Here is a 14,889-nt window from a genome sequence, read left to right as displayed (position 1 = left end):
TAAAAGAGAACAAGAAGGGCTTCCTCAAGTATATCAGTGGTAAAAGGAAAACTAGGGAAAATGTGTGACCTTTGGTGAATGAAGTGGGAGCCCTGGTGACATAGGAGGCAGAGAAGGCAGAGTTACTGAAAGCCTTTTTCACTTCAGTCTTTACTGCTAAGACTACACCTCAGGAATCCCAGGCCTTGGAGATAGGTATGCGAAAAAGCCTGGAGGGAGGAAAACTCTTCACTGGTCGACGAGGTTTGGGTTAGAGACCATTTGGCTGAAATGAACACTCACAAATCCATGGGCCCTGATGGGATGCACCCGTGAGTGCTGAGGGAGCTGGCTGATGTTGCAACACCTCTCGCCATCATTTTTGAAAAATCATGGGGAACAGAAGAGGTGCCTGAGGACTGGAGGAAAGCCAGTGTCACCCCAGTCTTCTTTTTGAAGAAGACCCCTTTTTGGGCAAGAAAGAAGACCCAGGAAATTATAGACCGGTCAGCCTCACCTCCATCTCTGGGAAGGTGATGGAACAGCTCCTTCTGGAGGCCGTCTCTAGGCACATGGATGAAAAGAATGTTATCAGGAGTAGTCAGCATGGATTCACCAAGGGGAGATCATGCTTGACCATCCTGATAGCCTTCTATGATGGAGTGACTAGCTGGGTAGATGGAGAGCAGTGGATGTGGTTTATCTTGACTTCAGCAAGGCTTTTGACACTGTCTCCCATAATATCCTCATAGTGAAGCTCAGGAAGTATGGGTTGGATGAGTGGACTGTGAGATGAATTGTGATCTTGCTAAGCAACAGAGCTCAAAGGGTTGTGGCCAGTGGCGCAGAGTCCAGTTGGAGGCCTGTAGCTAGTGGTGTTCCCCAGGGATCAGAACTGGGTCCAGTTTTGTTCAACATCTTCATCAATGACCTAGATGAAGGGTTGGATGTACCCTCAGCAAGGTTGCTGATGATACAAAACTGGGAGGAGTGGCTGATACACCAGGAGGCTCTGCTGCCATTCAACAGGATCCAGACAGACTGGAGAGTTGAGCGGAGGGGAATCTCATGAAATTTAACAAGGACAAGTGTAGAGTTCTGCACCTGGGGAGGAACGACCCCATGCACCAGTACAGCTTAGGGGCTGACCTGCTGGAAAGCAGCTCCATGGAGAAGGACCTTGGAGTCCTGGTAGACAATAAGTTATCCATGGGACAGCAATATGCCCTGGTAGCCAAGAGGGCCAGTGGTATTCTGGGGTGCATTAAGAAGAGTGTGATGAGCAGGTCGAGAGAGGTTCTCCTCCCCCTCTACTCTGCTTTGGTGAGGCCTCATCTGGAGTACTGTGTCCAGTTCTGGGTTCCTCAGTTCAAGCAAGACAAGGAACTTTTGGGGAGAGTCCAACAGAGGGCTACGAGAATGCTTAAGGGACTGGAACATCTCTTGTATAAGGAAAGGCTGAGAGACCTAGTCTGGAGGAGAGAAAATAAGAAGAGAAAAGGAATTCAGAGCGCTGGTGCAATTGATCGATGGAGTGGGAGCACAGGTAGTGTTTTCGTCAATCCCTTCCATGACAGGGAAGAACACTGAAAGGAATGGGAAAGTACACTTGATCAACACATGGCTCAGGGGCTGATGCCATCGGCAGAATTTTGGGGTTTTTGACCATGGGGCAGTTTACACAGCACTGGGCCTCCTGGCAGCAGATGGAGTGCAACTGTCTCCAAGGGGGAAAAGGATTCTTGCTTACAAGCTGGCAGGCCCCATCAAGAGGGCTTTAAACTAGATTTGAAGGGGGAAGGGGATAAAACCAGGATCACTAGAGATGAGCCTAGGAGTGGCATGCCAGCGTTGGGGGTGAAATCGATAGCCCAGCTCAAGTGCATTTACACCATTGCACGCAGCATGGGCACCAAACAGGAGAAGCTGGAAGCCATTGTGCAGCGGGACAGCTATGACTTAGTCACCATCACAGACACATGGTGGGATGCTTCTTATGACTGGAGTTCTGCAATGGGTGGCTATAAGCTCTTCCGAAGGGATAGGCAAGGAAGGAGAGGCGATGGGATAACTCTCTCTGTTAGGGAGAGTTTTGATTGTAGAGAACTCAATGATTGTGAAGACCAAGCTGAGTGCTTATGGGTAAGGATGAGGGGGAAGGCCAATGAGGCAGATATCCTGCAGGGAGTCCTGACCACCCAACCAGGATGAAGAGACAGATGAAACATTCTATAAGTGACTGGCAGAAGTCTTGCAATCACTAGCCCTTGTTCTTGTAGGGGACTTCAATCTACAGGACATCTGCTGGAAGTATAACACAGCAGAGAGGAAACAGTCTAGGAGGTGCCTGGAGTGTGCGGAAGATAACTTCCTGACACAGCTGGTAAGTGAGCCTACCAGGGGAGGTGCCCCACTTGACCTGCTGTTTATGAACAGAGAAGGACTGGTGGGAGATCTGATGGTTGGAGGCCGTCTTGGGCTTAGCGACCGTGACATGATAGAATTCTCAATTCTGAGTGAAGTAAGGAGAGGGGTCAGCAAAACTGCTACCATGGACTTCCGGAGGGCACAGTTCAGCCTGTTCAGGTCACTGGTTGAGAGAGTCCCTTTGGAGACTGTCCTGAAGGGCAGAAGGGTCCAGGAAGACTGGACAATCTTCAAGAAGGAAATCTTAAAGGCGCAGGAGCAGGCAGTCCCCATGTGCCGTAAGAAGAGCTGGTGGGGAAGACGACCAGCCTGGCTGAACAGCGAGATTTTGCTGGGACTCAGGGAAAAAAGGAAGGATTATCACCTCTGGAAGAAGGGGCAGGCAACTCAAGAAGAGTACAAGAACATTGTTAGGTCAAGCACAGACAAAATTAGAAAGGTAAAAGCCCAGCTAGAGCTCAGTCTGGCCACAGTCATAAAGCATAACAAAAAATTCTTCTACAAATATATTAACAACAAAAAGAGAGGCAAGGAGAATCTCCATCCCTTACTGGATATGGGGGGGAACACTGTGACCAAGGACGAGGACAAGGTTGAGGTACTTAATGCCGCCTTTGCCTCAGTCTTTAATAGCCAGTCCAGGTACTCACAGGGTATTCAGCCCCCTGAGCTGGAAGACAGGGATGGAGAGCACAATAACCTGCCCATAATCCAGAAGGAAGCAGTTAAAGACCTGTTAAGCCACCTGGAACACGCACAAGTCTATGTGGCCTGATGGGATCCACCCGAGAGTACTGAGAGAGCTGGCAGAGGAGCTTGCCAAACCACTCTCCATCATTTATCAGCAGTCCTGGTTAACAGGGGAGGTCCCAGAAGACTGGAGGCTTGCCAATGTGACGCCCGTCTACAAGAAAGGCCGGAAGGAGGATCCTGGGAACTATAGGCCTGTCAGCCTGATCTCTGTACTGGGGGAAGATAATGGAGCAGTTCATCTTGAGAGTGCTCACACGGCATGTGCAGGACAACCAAGGGATCAGGCCCAGCCAGCAAGGGTTCATGAAAGGCAGGTCCTGCTTCACCAACCTGACTTCCTTCTATGACCAGATGACTCGCCTAGTGGATGAGGGAAAAGCTGTGGACGTTGTCTACCTGGACTTTAGTAAAGCCTTTGACAGCGTCTCCCACAGCATTTACCTGGAGAAACTGGTGGCTTGTGGCTTGGACAGGTTTACTCTTCAATGGGTAAAGAACTGGCTGGATGGCCGAGCCCAGAGAGTTGTGGTGAATGGAATTAAATTTGGCTGTCAACCAGTGACAAGTGGTGTTCCCCAGGGCTCAGTTCTGGGGCTGGTCTTGTTCAGTATCTTTATCGATGACCTGGATGAGGGGATCAAGTGCTCCCTCAGTAAGTTTGCAGATGACACCAAGCTGGGTGGGAGTGTTGATCTGCTGGAGGGTAGGAGGGCTCTGCAGAGGGATCTGGACAGGCTGGATCGATGGGCAGAGGTCAACTGTATGAGGTTTAATAAGGTCAAGTGCCGGGTCCTGCACTTCAGTAACAACAACCCCATGCAACGCTACAGGCTTAGGGAGGAGTGGCTGGAGAGCTGCCCAGCAGAAAGGAACCTGGGGGTGCTGGTTGACAGCCGGCTGAACATGAGCCAGCAGTGTGCCAAGAAGGCCAACAGCATCCTGGCCTGTATCAGAAAGAGCGTGGCCAGCAGGACTAGGGAAGTGATTGTGCCCCTGTACTCGGCACTAGTGAGGCCACACCTCTAATACTGTGTTCTTTTTTGGGCCCCTCACTACAAGAAGGATGTTGAGGTGCTTGAGCGTGTCCAAAGAAGCGCAACAAAGCTGATGAGGGGTCTGGAGCACAAGTCGTCTGAGTAGTGGCTAAGGGAACTGGGCTTGTTCAGTCTGGAGAAGGGGAGGCTGAGAGGAGACCTTATCACTCTCTACAACTACCTGAAAGGGGGTTGTGGCGAGGTGGGTGTTGGTCACTTCTCCCAAGTAACTAGTGATAGAACAAGAGGAAATGGCCTCAGGTTGTGCCAGGGGAGGTTTAGACTGGATATTAGGAAAAATTTCTTTATGGAGAGAGTGGTCAAACATTGGAACAGGCTGCCTAGGGAGGTGGTGGAGTCAGCATCTCTGGAAGTGTTCAAAAAACGTGTGGATGTGGTGCTTCAGGACATGGTTTTAGGGGCATGGTTGTGTTGAGTTGATGGTTGGACTTAATCTTGAAGGTCCTTTCCAACCTTAGTGATTCTGTGATTCTGAGAAGGTGGAGAGGGGACCTTATCAATGTCTATAAATCTCTGAAGGGTGGCTGTCAGAAGGATGGAGCCAGTCTCTTTTCAGTAGTACCTAGTGATAGGATGAGGGGCAATGAGCACAAACTGCAGCACAGGAAGCTCCACCTCAACATGAGGAAAAACTTCTTTACTGTGAGGGTGACGGAGCACTGGAACAGGCTGCCCAGAGAGGTTGTGGAGTCTCCTTCTCTGGAGACCTTCAACACCCAATTGGACATGTTACTTTGCAAACCTGCCCTAGGTGATCCTGCCTTGGCAGAGGGCTTGGACCAGATGATCTTCAGAGGTCCCTTCCAACTCCTACCGTACTGTGATTCTGTGATTCTGTGAGTCCTAATCAGCCCTTTAATACTATTGCCTCCAGAGCCACAGAGGTTCCATCCTCACCAAGTCAGGAATTGCTGTTGACTTCTCTGTCTTCCTTGAAATTGTAAGAAAGACAGTAATTACTGTAAGAAGCCCTAAGGAGTCCACTCAGAACTTCTTCATTTTCCTCGCAAGGACACACAGGGAAGCTCAGAAGTAAATGATTAATGGCCCAAAGCTTTATTTGATCTGCTGCTACAATTAAGTAGTGGCTGGCAAAGCTCACCAGCCTCCCTCAGCTACTAAACCATATTGGGCTGTTTCAAAGAGTTCCTGAGAAACTGGAGCTTAGATAACCTAATTGAAAGCTATTTGAGAGGCGTTTCTGTTATATTAAGGTACTGTCCGACTACTGAGGATATCCATATGCTGCTCATATATAAAAATACGAGTAAGTCATCTGTTGGGTAGCTGAGGTTCTTCAGTTGTGTGTAGATGGTATACGGATGTGATGGGTATTTGGATGTAAAGAATATTCACTGAATGAAGATGAATTTAGTAAATAACTTTTATCCATGTAACTGGCTAGGAGTGACTCGTGATATTTGTGTGAACATGAGTTACTTGTTCCACCTGTAACTACCAAGTTCTGACATTTCTTGTGACAAATACCACATGGAGAGACTGAGCAGTTAGGTAAAATAGATCTGGGCAGAGGTAAAAATATTTTTATAAGCTACAGGCACTTTTCACAAACAGCATTTTCCTATCTGAAAATATGTACTTCCATAATGTTTCATCTATCTCAGTGTCATACCCAGATGTTTTTACTGAAAATAAAAAAAACCCCAGCTCTGGCACTGCCAAAGGAAGATCCCTCCAAAGAACAGCTGATATTTTCAGTGTTGACAAAGAGTAGGATAACATTTTAAAAATTACGAAAAGTTAAACAGCACTTAACGTTATTCAGTTATGGAGTACTAAGTCTATAAAGACAAGGGATGGCACCACCCCCACTGCATTCCTGACGCTGGTACTTCAGTCTCATCATTTCTTTTGTGCTGGACCTACAGTTCATGGAGCTGTCTAGAAACCCAGCTCAGAGAACTGACCCCACTAGTAACAACGCTGTGTTGTTGTGGCTGTGTTACTTTTCAGGTGGACTAGGTCCTTGGTTTGTCTCACAACCACACAAATCCTTGTGCCAGCAGAAGGGTGGCAGCAGCAGTGAGCGGCTGGGAGCAGGACAGTCCTTGTCCAGATCATGCTGAATGCGAACAGGCACGCAACCAGGGTGGCAGGGACATAAATGTCTTTGGGGATCTGAGCCCTAGAACCATCATCTGATTATGTCCTGAGGGAATGAGTTTCCGAAGTCATTCCCTTCTTTTTTGTATTTTATCATTTTACTCTTGAATATACAACTTTCATTCTTTTGAAAAACTGAAATCAGAGACTGAAATCAGAGTCCTGATACTCCTGAATTAAAAAAAAAAATGCTACATTGTAATTCAAAGAAAGAAAATTTTTGCTTTGATGGAAAAAAAATCCCATTTTTTTCTTCCTTTATTGCTAAAAAGTGTGAGACTGGGCTTTTTTTCACTCATAATGTATACAAATTTAAAAAGCCTTTTGTTTACGAATGGTGTTAAAATGGAAATTTTTCATTAAAATGTGGAATGTTCACACATAGAGAAATGGATTTGATTAACATCTACCACCTTAGACTGCTAGAGAGTCTCTATATATATCATAGCACAGGATTTTTTCAATATTTTTTAGTAATCCCATCAAAACAATAGGATAAATTGTATTTAAAGTTCCGCTTAGGCAGATACTTGATTTCAAAGACTGACAGCTAGACTGATTTTGTCCAGAAATTAAAACTTTGCATGAAAACATTTAAAGAAGTGTCTCCAAGTGAAGTCTTTCTTGTGCAAACCTGGGGTTTAGAGACGACATGAAAGAAAGAGAACACATAAGTACAGCGTAACCTTCTGTCCCCCTGACCTGCATTTGCCTACGCCTGTAGCTGTGTCAGCTCCACTAAGAGAGCTACCTGCTTACAACCTGACTGCTGCAAGGACATGGAGATCTTCCCATCGAAAAGGAAAAGCAGTGTTACATGGCCAACAGGTCAAACACAGGTAACAGTTTTCACTTTGGGATATACCACTTACCTCCTATAGTAAATTCATTTTGGGGGAAAAAAAGGTCAATTAAAAAATACACATGAGAAAAGTGGGAAGAAAAAAATACAGACCTTAATACAGCCTAGATGACAAAAACTGCAAAACCAAATCTGGTGTAAGACCCTGCTTGATGCATCCAAATTTTGGATCGTAGGTCCTACATTTCAGTCACACTGGAGAGCATCTCAAGAAGTACCACAACTGCCCAAGGTAGAGACGTTTCTGACAACTGTTTCTTTAACTTGCTCTTACAGGTCTGCACAAAGGGAAATCCCCAAATTTCCCATGCTGCCTCTTCTGGGGCATCACAATTGCTGATATCTAACCTAAATCTCATGCTGAGGTTTAAGCTGTTATACTGCTTGCTCTTTTGTCTTCACTATGGACTTTCAGAGGGCTCCTGTGTCACACAGGCTATGTTCCTCTTTGTTCATGCTAGAACAGCCATGAGCATGGTGACTCATGCTCAGTCTGAGGTTCACTATAACCTCCTGGTTCTTCTTCACGGAGCTGCTACCAACCTGGCCATCCCCCATCCTGCCTTTCTGCAGCCAATGACACTGTCTGACATTGCATTTGTGCTTCAGGAGCATCCCGCTTTTCCAGAGCATTTTTCCAGTCTGTCAAGATAATTTCTGAAATCTGATCTTGTTCTCCAACATAGCCCTTCCCAGCACCATCGGTGGTATTATCCACGGTAAGTGTACTCTCTGTGTCATTATCCACATCACTGATGAAGATCTTTGACGGCACTGGACAATCCGTCGCTGAATTCCTCCTTGTAGAGCTCTGTATTTCCACCGTGGACGGCTGAGAACTGCTCTTGTGTACAGCTATGCCATCAGTTTTGCAGCTGTCCCCTTGCTTGGACTGTATTACAACGTCACGAAAGTCAAATCCACGCTTAAATCAGCTCAGATCTCCTTTTTCTTGATTTTCCTTTCCCAGAGAGGGAAGTCAAATTCCCCTGACCTCAGCCGTTCCCGTGAAGCTGCCGTTGTGGCTGGTACATCCTTTTCTTACACGCCGGATGCTCGCGAATGGGAGACGGGGCGCGGCGCGGGGCAGCGGCTTTCGGGCAGGGCACTCGTGCCTCGGCGCTCCGCGGGCGCTGCGCGGGGCAGCGCGGCCGGGCCCGCGGCGGGCGGCCCCCGCCGGGGTCTCCATGGCGACCCGCCGCCGCTTGGGTTGCCAGGGCGGCGGCGCCGGGGGTTGCGGCCCGGGCTTCCAACTGGCCGCGGCCAACAGCCACCGCCTCCATTGGCCGCCGCCTATATAGGGCCGGCGGGTCGGCAGCCCCCCCGGTGGTGCGCGGCGCAGAGCGGCGTAGCGTCCTGCGTGGGCCGGTGGCGAGGGGAACCGGGCAGCGCGGTGCGGGCTCCCCGGCAGCGCGGCCGCCGTCCTGCGGGGCGGGGAGACTGCCCGAGGCGTAACCCAGTATCTGTGGGGGTTTGGGGTGGTGGTTTTTTTTTTTACCAACTTTATTTTTTTCCTTTTTTTGTTGTGTGTGTGTTTTGTGTTTGGGGTTTTTTTTTTCTTTTTTTTTTTTTTCTCCTCCGAAAGGTACCGACATTGGGGCGATGCGCCGCACCGGAGGGAAGAGCCGGGCGGGGCGGCGGGAGCGCTGCCCCGCTGCCCCCCGCAGCGGCGGCCGGGCTGTGCTGGGGGTGCTGGCGGAGAACGGGCAGCAGCGGCCCGGCGGCCAGGTGAGCCCCGCCCGCAGCGGCAGCCTCCCCTCCCCGCCCCGCCCGGGGCCCGCAGCCGGCTGCCGGGTTCCCCGGGCAAGCCCCAGACACCCGCCCGCCCTCCCCGCCGGCCGCGGGCAGCTCCTCGATTCGGGACGTGGGGCTGGCCAGCTGCCACTGGCATGAGCCGTGCAGGCACCTTCCCTGGAGGCTGCAGGTAAAGGGCTGGGAGATAAGTAGGCTCCAGCTGATGAGTGTGAGTTTCCTGAGAAACCCTGCTAGTAACCAGTCCCGATCTGCTGACACTCCCCCGTGGAAATGTTTTGAACAAATAATCCCCCCTGGAAGGAAGGGAGACTTGGTGAGGTTTCACTTGGGCACTTACCCTCTAAAGTGTAGGTGGTGGTTTAAGAAAAGTCTGTTCACTGATGCTTACTCAAAGGTCCCATTGCCCTGTGGCTGGCCATGCTCTCTTCAGGGTGCTGTAGCCTTCAAGAAGTTAAAGTTTGCAGCAGGGTGTCTGTCTGCTTTTCTGTTCCTTGGGCCGTTCTGGAGTTTTTTGATGTGGCGAGGAGAAGGTTACTGTGCCGACTGTAAGTCAGCAGGACCTGAAATAGCAGCTATTATGTGTATACAAACTCGTCTCGGTCGTGACTGTGTTAAAGGCCCCAACTCTATTGGTGGCTCACTGAGAGTAGATGATGGAAGGACTGCATGCTGGTCATACGTTGTAGTTCCAGGGGTTGTGATGCTTGAGTTCAAAAGTTCAAACTTTGGCTTGTAACTCAGCATAAAATGCACACTTGTGGGTGAAGTCCTTCATAAGTCTGTGATGGTGCCTGAGCACTTTCTTTTGTTACTTTAATTGCCACACCCGAAAGCAGCTGCTCCTTGCCAGAAGCAAGTGTGGAGCAGACCCTGCACTTACCAGCCCTGTCGGAACAGAGCAGCACCCTCAACTCATTCTCCTTGGTGGAGGGTGCTGGAGATGAGGCTACACCCCTGGTTCCTGACTTTCCACTACACCTCACTCTTTCTGTGAGGAGCCTGTTGCAACAAGACCACAACAAGCAGTACTTCTGAAGCACCAGCTGTATTTATATATATATATAACTGGGGCTTTTCCAGTTAACTTTTATGTTACTGGTGTCTGTTAGGCAAGGAAAGTGATTGCCTTTTCTAAAACAAACAATACTTACTGTTATTTTCTTCCTGAGTTGCCCTCCCACAGCATTGCTGTGTGTTCTGTTTCAGGGTGCTACTGTCATCAGACACTACTCTGGCTCTGAAAACACCGTCCCTTCATCTGGAAAAGATGAGTTACCCAACCACATGGTCAATGCTGCATCAAAGCAAGGGTTTTCTATCTACATAGATGAGCCAGAACAGAGAGAGAACTACAGCTGCCAAGTGGCTGAGGAGCTGGAATCAAGCCTGTGTGAGCTGGATACTAGTGCAATGACATCCAGCGTTCACCTATTGCTGGATCTGAGTACAGGTAACTCCTGTTACTATTAAGCACAAGTACATATAGGGTGGTTATGAACTGTGATGCTGGTAAGCTAGTGAGTAGCTTATGTTACAATAAATAACACTTCTAGATAACTTGGATTGTATTGTATTTTTTGGATTGTATGAGGTAGAACACTCCTGTGCTAGAAATACCAGGAGAAGGTGGAGAGGCTAATTACACAAATGCCTTACTGGTTCCTCTTACCTGCTAGGATCTCCTATGATAGTGGACACATCCTTCCAGTCCCAACGTGAGGATCACATGGGAGATGACATAACCCTGACTGTGGGAGAATATGCGGAAGACATTCATCAGTACCTCCGAGAAGCTGAAGTGAGCTTGTAGATATTTGTGGTCTGTATGGTGGGCTGCAATACTGCAGAGATGTATAGTTGCCCCTGGATAACTTGAGGTTGCCATCGAGCTACAAAGGAGAGAAAGCAAGCAGTAAAAGCCATCTCTGAAGCTAGAATCATAAGCAGCTTCTAGACAGTGATAAGATCTTTCAGGATTATTCTGCATGCCAGAAATACCTCACTGTTAGAGCATCTCTTGACTCCTTGAAATCCTTGAAGAATTCTTGCAGATGAGATGAATGCTGCAAAAATACTAAAGCAGCTGGATGTGATCTCACTGATAGTGCTCTTGATACAGTAGCAATTTTTCCTGTCTTCCTGTATCAGGAGTAAAGTGCAGTCTCACAATAGGAAAAGGGAGAAAAATGCGATTTCTTCACTTTTAGGTCCCTCTGAATGGCTCATATGTGCTTGATGGCAAAGACTGTCCATAGTTCAGGAGGTCTTTTACTATTCTGCTACTAACACAGTAGCTCCTATCTCTTCATAAACATAGAAATGCTGCTAGCTGCTAAATAATACTACCAGCACGATAATTAGTAGTAATGAGTGAAGTGGAACAACTCATGCTCGTTTTAGTGTAAGTATAAAGAATGTTAATAATCTCAGCCATCAACGGTTGTCTTCAGGGTGAGTGTCCTGATTCTTCAACTCTCTGTCCAAACAGATAAGATTCAGGCCCAAGCCCTACTACATGAGGAAACAACCAGATATCACAACAGGAATGCGTGCCATCTTGGTAGACTGGCTGGTGGAAGTAGTGGAAGAATATAAACTTCGGACAGAGACTTTGTATTTGGCGGTGAACTTCCTGGACAGGTTTCTTTCCTGCATGTCTGTTCTCAGAGGGAAGCTGCAGCTTGTAGGAACAGCAGCAATTCTTCTGGCTGCGTAAGTGTTTATCATCTCCTGAAATCTCAGTGAGCTAAAACCTATTTTTGGACTCAGTCTTTTAGTATAACTTGAAGGACTGAAGCTTGCAGTGGTAGGTAGCTTTATCTCAAGATTAGCAACTTTACCTACTTTGGCACTAGCAAAATTAAACCTTTAATATTTGTGATGTGAGGAACTGTAGTGGGAAAACCTTATAACCATAACAGCAGGAGTAAAAACACAACTGTGTTAGGCTGCTGGCCTATAGGGCTGTAGTGGATTCACAGTCACAATCTGTAATTAGCCTTGAACTGCTTTAAGTAGACAGGGTACTTAGTGTAACCTAGAAGTGCATGGGGTTTTGTCTGGAGTGCACTGTGTTACTGAGACTTTCTCTGAGAGCTTACTATTAGTCAAGAGCTAACAATGCAAGTGTGTTTGTATCTAGACTGATGACTTGGAGTTCCTCTAAACATCTTTGCCCAAGTTTGAAGTTAAATTGTTACCTAGCCTGGAGGAAGGACTAAAATAGGAGTGCTACACAAATCTTAACGTCATGCGCTCATGCTGATATTGATCCAGCAGAAAGTGTTCTTTTAACATAACTTTCAAGCTGACAAATGTGGCTTCTGTGTTTCTTTTTCAGGAAATATGAAGAGATCTACCCACCAGAAGTAGATGAATTTGTGTATATAACAGATGATACCTACACAAAGAGGCAGCTGCTAAGAATGGAACACCTGCTTCTCAAAGTGTTGGCTTTTGACCTAACAGCCCCAACCACTAACCAGTTCCTTCTTCAGTATATTCAGAGGCACAGAGTCTGTATCAGGACAGAGAACTTCGCAAGGGTATGAATTACCCTTCTTTTAGGACCGAGGGAGGAGAAGTGATCCTAAAAGCAGAATCACTTGTATTTCATTATCTGAGCAGGCAGGTTCTGCTACTATACTATGATCTAGCAGAAGATACTCATGGTCTCATGGAAATCCAAAGTTTGGCCTTCCTGGTCAGGGATAATGCACTGACTAGGCAGCGAGGTCGTAGAACATGGTGTTTTTTTCCACAGTGTCTGCATAGCCAGTCTGCTCTGGATGTGGTGGTACTACATGTTGCTACACAATGACACAGCCTATAACTGCATAGGCAACCCTGCTTAGAAACAGGATAACCCAAGCTTATAGCAAAACATTTGACGTGCTGCTTATGTGCAAAGGGTATAGGATTGTACAGTGACTCTACTGCAACAGAGGCAAAACTCTCAGAAATAGAGTTGTCCATTTAACCCTGATCTCCAAGTGAGGTCCATCTGTGTGAACAGAAGCCTTAGAGGATGGGAAGAGTATGTTTGTTATTTTTACAAAATATGAATTTTCTAAGTATCTGTAAAATTACATCAGAGCTCATGATGGGACCAGAACTGCAGATTACAGTGTAGACTGTTTAGGCTTTGACAGTGTGGTCTTTCTGTCCCCCACTGAAACATGCTAAAAGTCCTTTAAGATCAACAGGACTTCAAATGCTATTTCTACCCACCAGACATGTAACTCATGGTTTTTACATGAAACTGAGACCACTGACAATTTTCAGTGTTTGCTGTATTGGCCTAATTGTACCAGCTAGGCTCATTCTGTGTGAAGGACTTATGGGTTTTTTGTGTGTGGAAGACTTATGGATTTTTTGTTCAGTATCTTGCAGAGTTAAGTCTCCTTGAAGCTGATCCTTTTCTGAAGTACCTTCCATCACAAACTGCTGCAGCAGCCTACTGTCTAGCAAACTATACGGTGAACAGGTCTTTCTGGGTAAGAACAACTGCATGTTAATGAGTAGCTCAAGGATTTGATGTTATTGTTAAAACTAGGCTGAGAAGCAGAAGGAGTAGCTTCAAAGTATGTTGTTATAAAGGCTGAAATTCTGGGATGAGCGGTTGATCCTGAGCTAATGGGACTACTTGATAAATGAATATTAAATCAACCTGAAATATCCTGCCTCTTCTCTGAAATGGGAGGGACCTTGCAGTCTTCCTCACTTCTATCAAGTCTGTACCTAAGGCCTTGTCAGCCTTTCATGTCCAAAACTCCTCCCTCGAAATACAATTCAGGGGCTTTCTGGGAGGGAGGGGAGAGCTGAATGTGTCCACTTGAGTGGAATGACTGTACTGAGTGTCTGTGTTAATGCAAGCTCTGATAGGCCTCAGCTGTGTGTTGGAGGAATAGCTTTAGCAGAGAGCAGAACCCAGAGGAGATGTAATGATGCCACATGCTTAGAGCAGAAGGAGCTTCTTGTCAGATATCCTGGCACCAAGGAAGACCTAGAGTGAAAGTGATGGCAGGAGACCCTTGAATCATTTTCAAGCCTAAAGAATCTAGAGTGAGCACTGATGTAGTGAAAATGGTTTCTGCTTCTGTAGAAAATGTATCTGTATGTGAATGTTGTCTACAATAGTGTAACACTGGTTTTTCTCCTCTGACCAGCCGGAAACACTTGTTGCATTCACTGGGTATTCATTAAGTGAGATAGTGCCTTGCTTGACTGATCTGCATAAAGCATGCCTTGATGCTCCCCATTGCCAACTGCAAGCAATTAAGGAGAAGTATAAGCACTCGCAGTAAGTAACCAGGAAGCCAGTGTTCTGTAACTTGGAGGCTGTAAGCACAGGATGACTCTGGTTTAGCAGCCTGGCCTATAGCTGCTGTAGCTGAACTTCTCATAATGGTTAGCTTCTATTCCTGAAACAGAAGCCTCTGACAACCTCCTGAGGGGAAAACTTTTCTGACCAGAAGAGTAGTTCATCCATAGGTATACAGATGTACTGGATAACAGTCATCCGCAACATTGCAGAATAATTATTTTATTCCCCAGTGTATTGCATAAGAAGATGATGTCCTTAAATTTGTCAGCTAAACTAATCTTTATTGACTGCATTTTTATTCCAGGTACCTGCAGGTGTCTCTTCTGGAACCCCCAGCAGTTCTTCCTCTACAATAGAGACTGTGGATCCTGGACTTGGAGATTATTTCCTCCCAATCAGCAAAGCTGGCCTAACATTTCAGAGTACTGCAGGTCATGTGTCTGTAACCGTAGTGATCAGAATGGTTTTTAGCTAGTATTTTTAATTAGATGCCTTTTTAAAAAAAGGGTATTAGACTATAGGTCTTAATATAACTGACAGCACTTAATAAATGTCTTATTACATCGTTCCTCTGTGAATTTCCTGACTCCTCTTAATATCTGCGGTAA

General features: G+C 46.8%; 1 protein-coding gene across 1 annotated transcript; it reads left to right on the top strand.

Annotated features, from left to right (window-relative positions):
- Nucleotides 1-8,104: 8,104 nt before the first annotated feature.
- Nucleotides 8,105-14,637, top strand: CCNA1 (cyclin A1; the record flags this gene model as incomplete). Its single annotated transcript, XM_082013233.1, has 8 exons — nucleotides 8,105-8,928; nucleotides 10,162-10,405; nucleotides 10,632-10,753; nucleotides 11,444-11,667; nucleotides 12,296-12,500; nucleotides 13,338-13,451; nucleotides 14,124-14,257; nucleotides 14,586-14,637. Exons 1-8 carry the CDS (start codon nucleotides 8,803-8,805, stop codon nucleotides 14,635-14,637), a joined length of 1,221 nt encoding a protein of 406 aa, XP_081869359.1. The 5' UTR covers nucleotides 8,105-8,802.
- Nucleotides 14,638-14,889: the final 252 nt, after the last annotated feature.

The sequence above is a fragment of the Phaethon aethereus genome (assembly GCF_964289735.1).
Source record: "Phaethon aethereus genome assembly, chromosome: 1".
Lineage (NCBI taxonomy): Eukaryota > Metazoa > Chordata > Aves > Phaethontiformes > Phaethontidae > Phaethon > Phaethon aethereus.
Note: the sequence above shows the minus strand (reverse complement) of the source record. Positions and strands in the feature narration are given on the sequence as shown.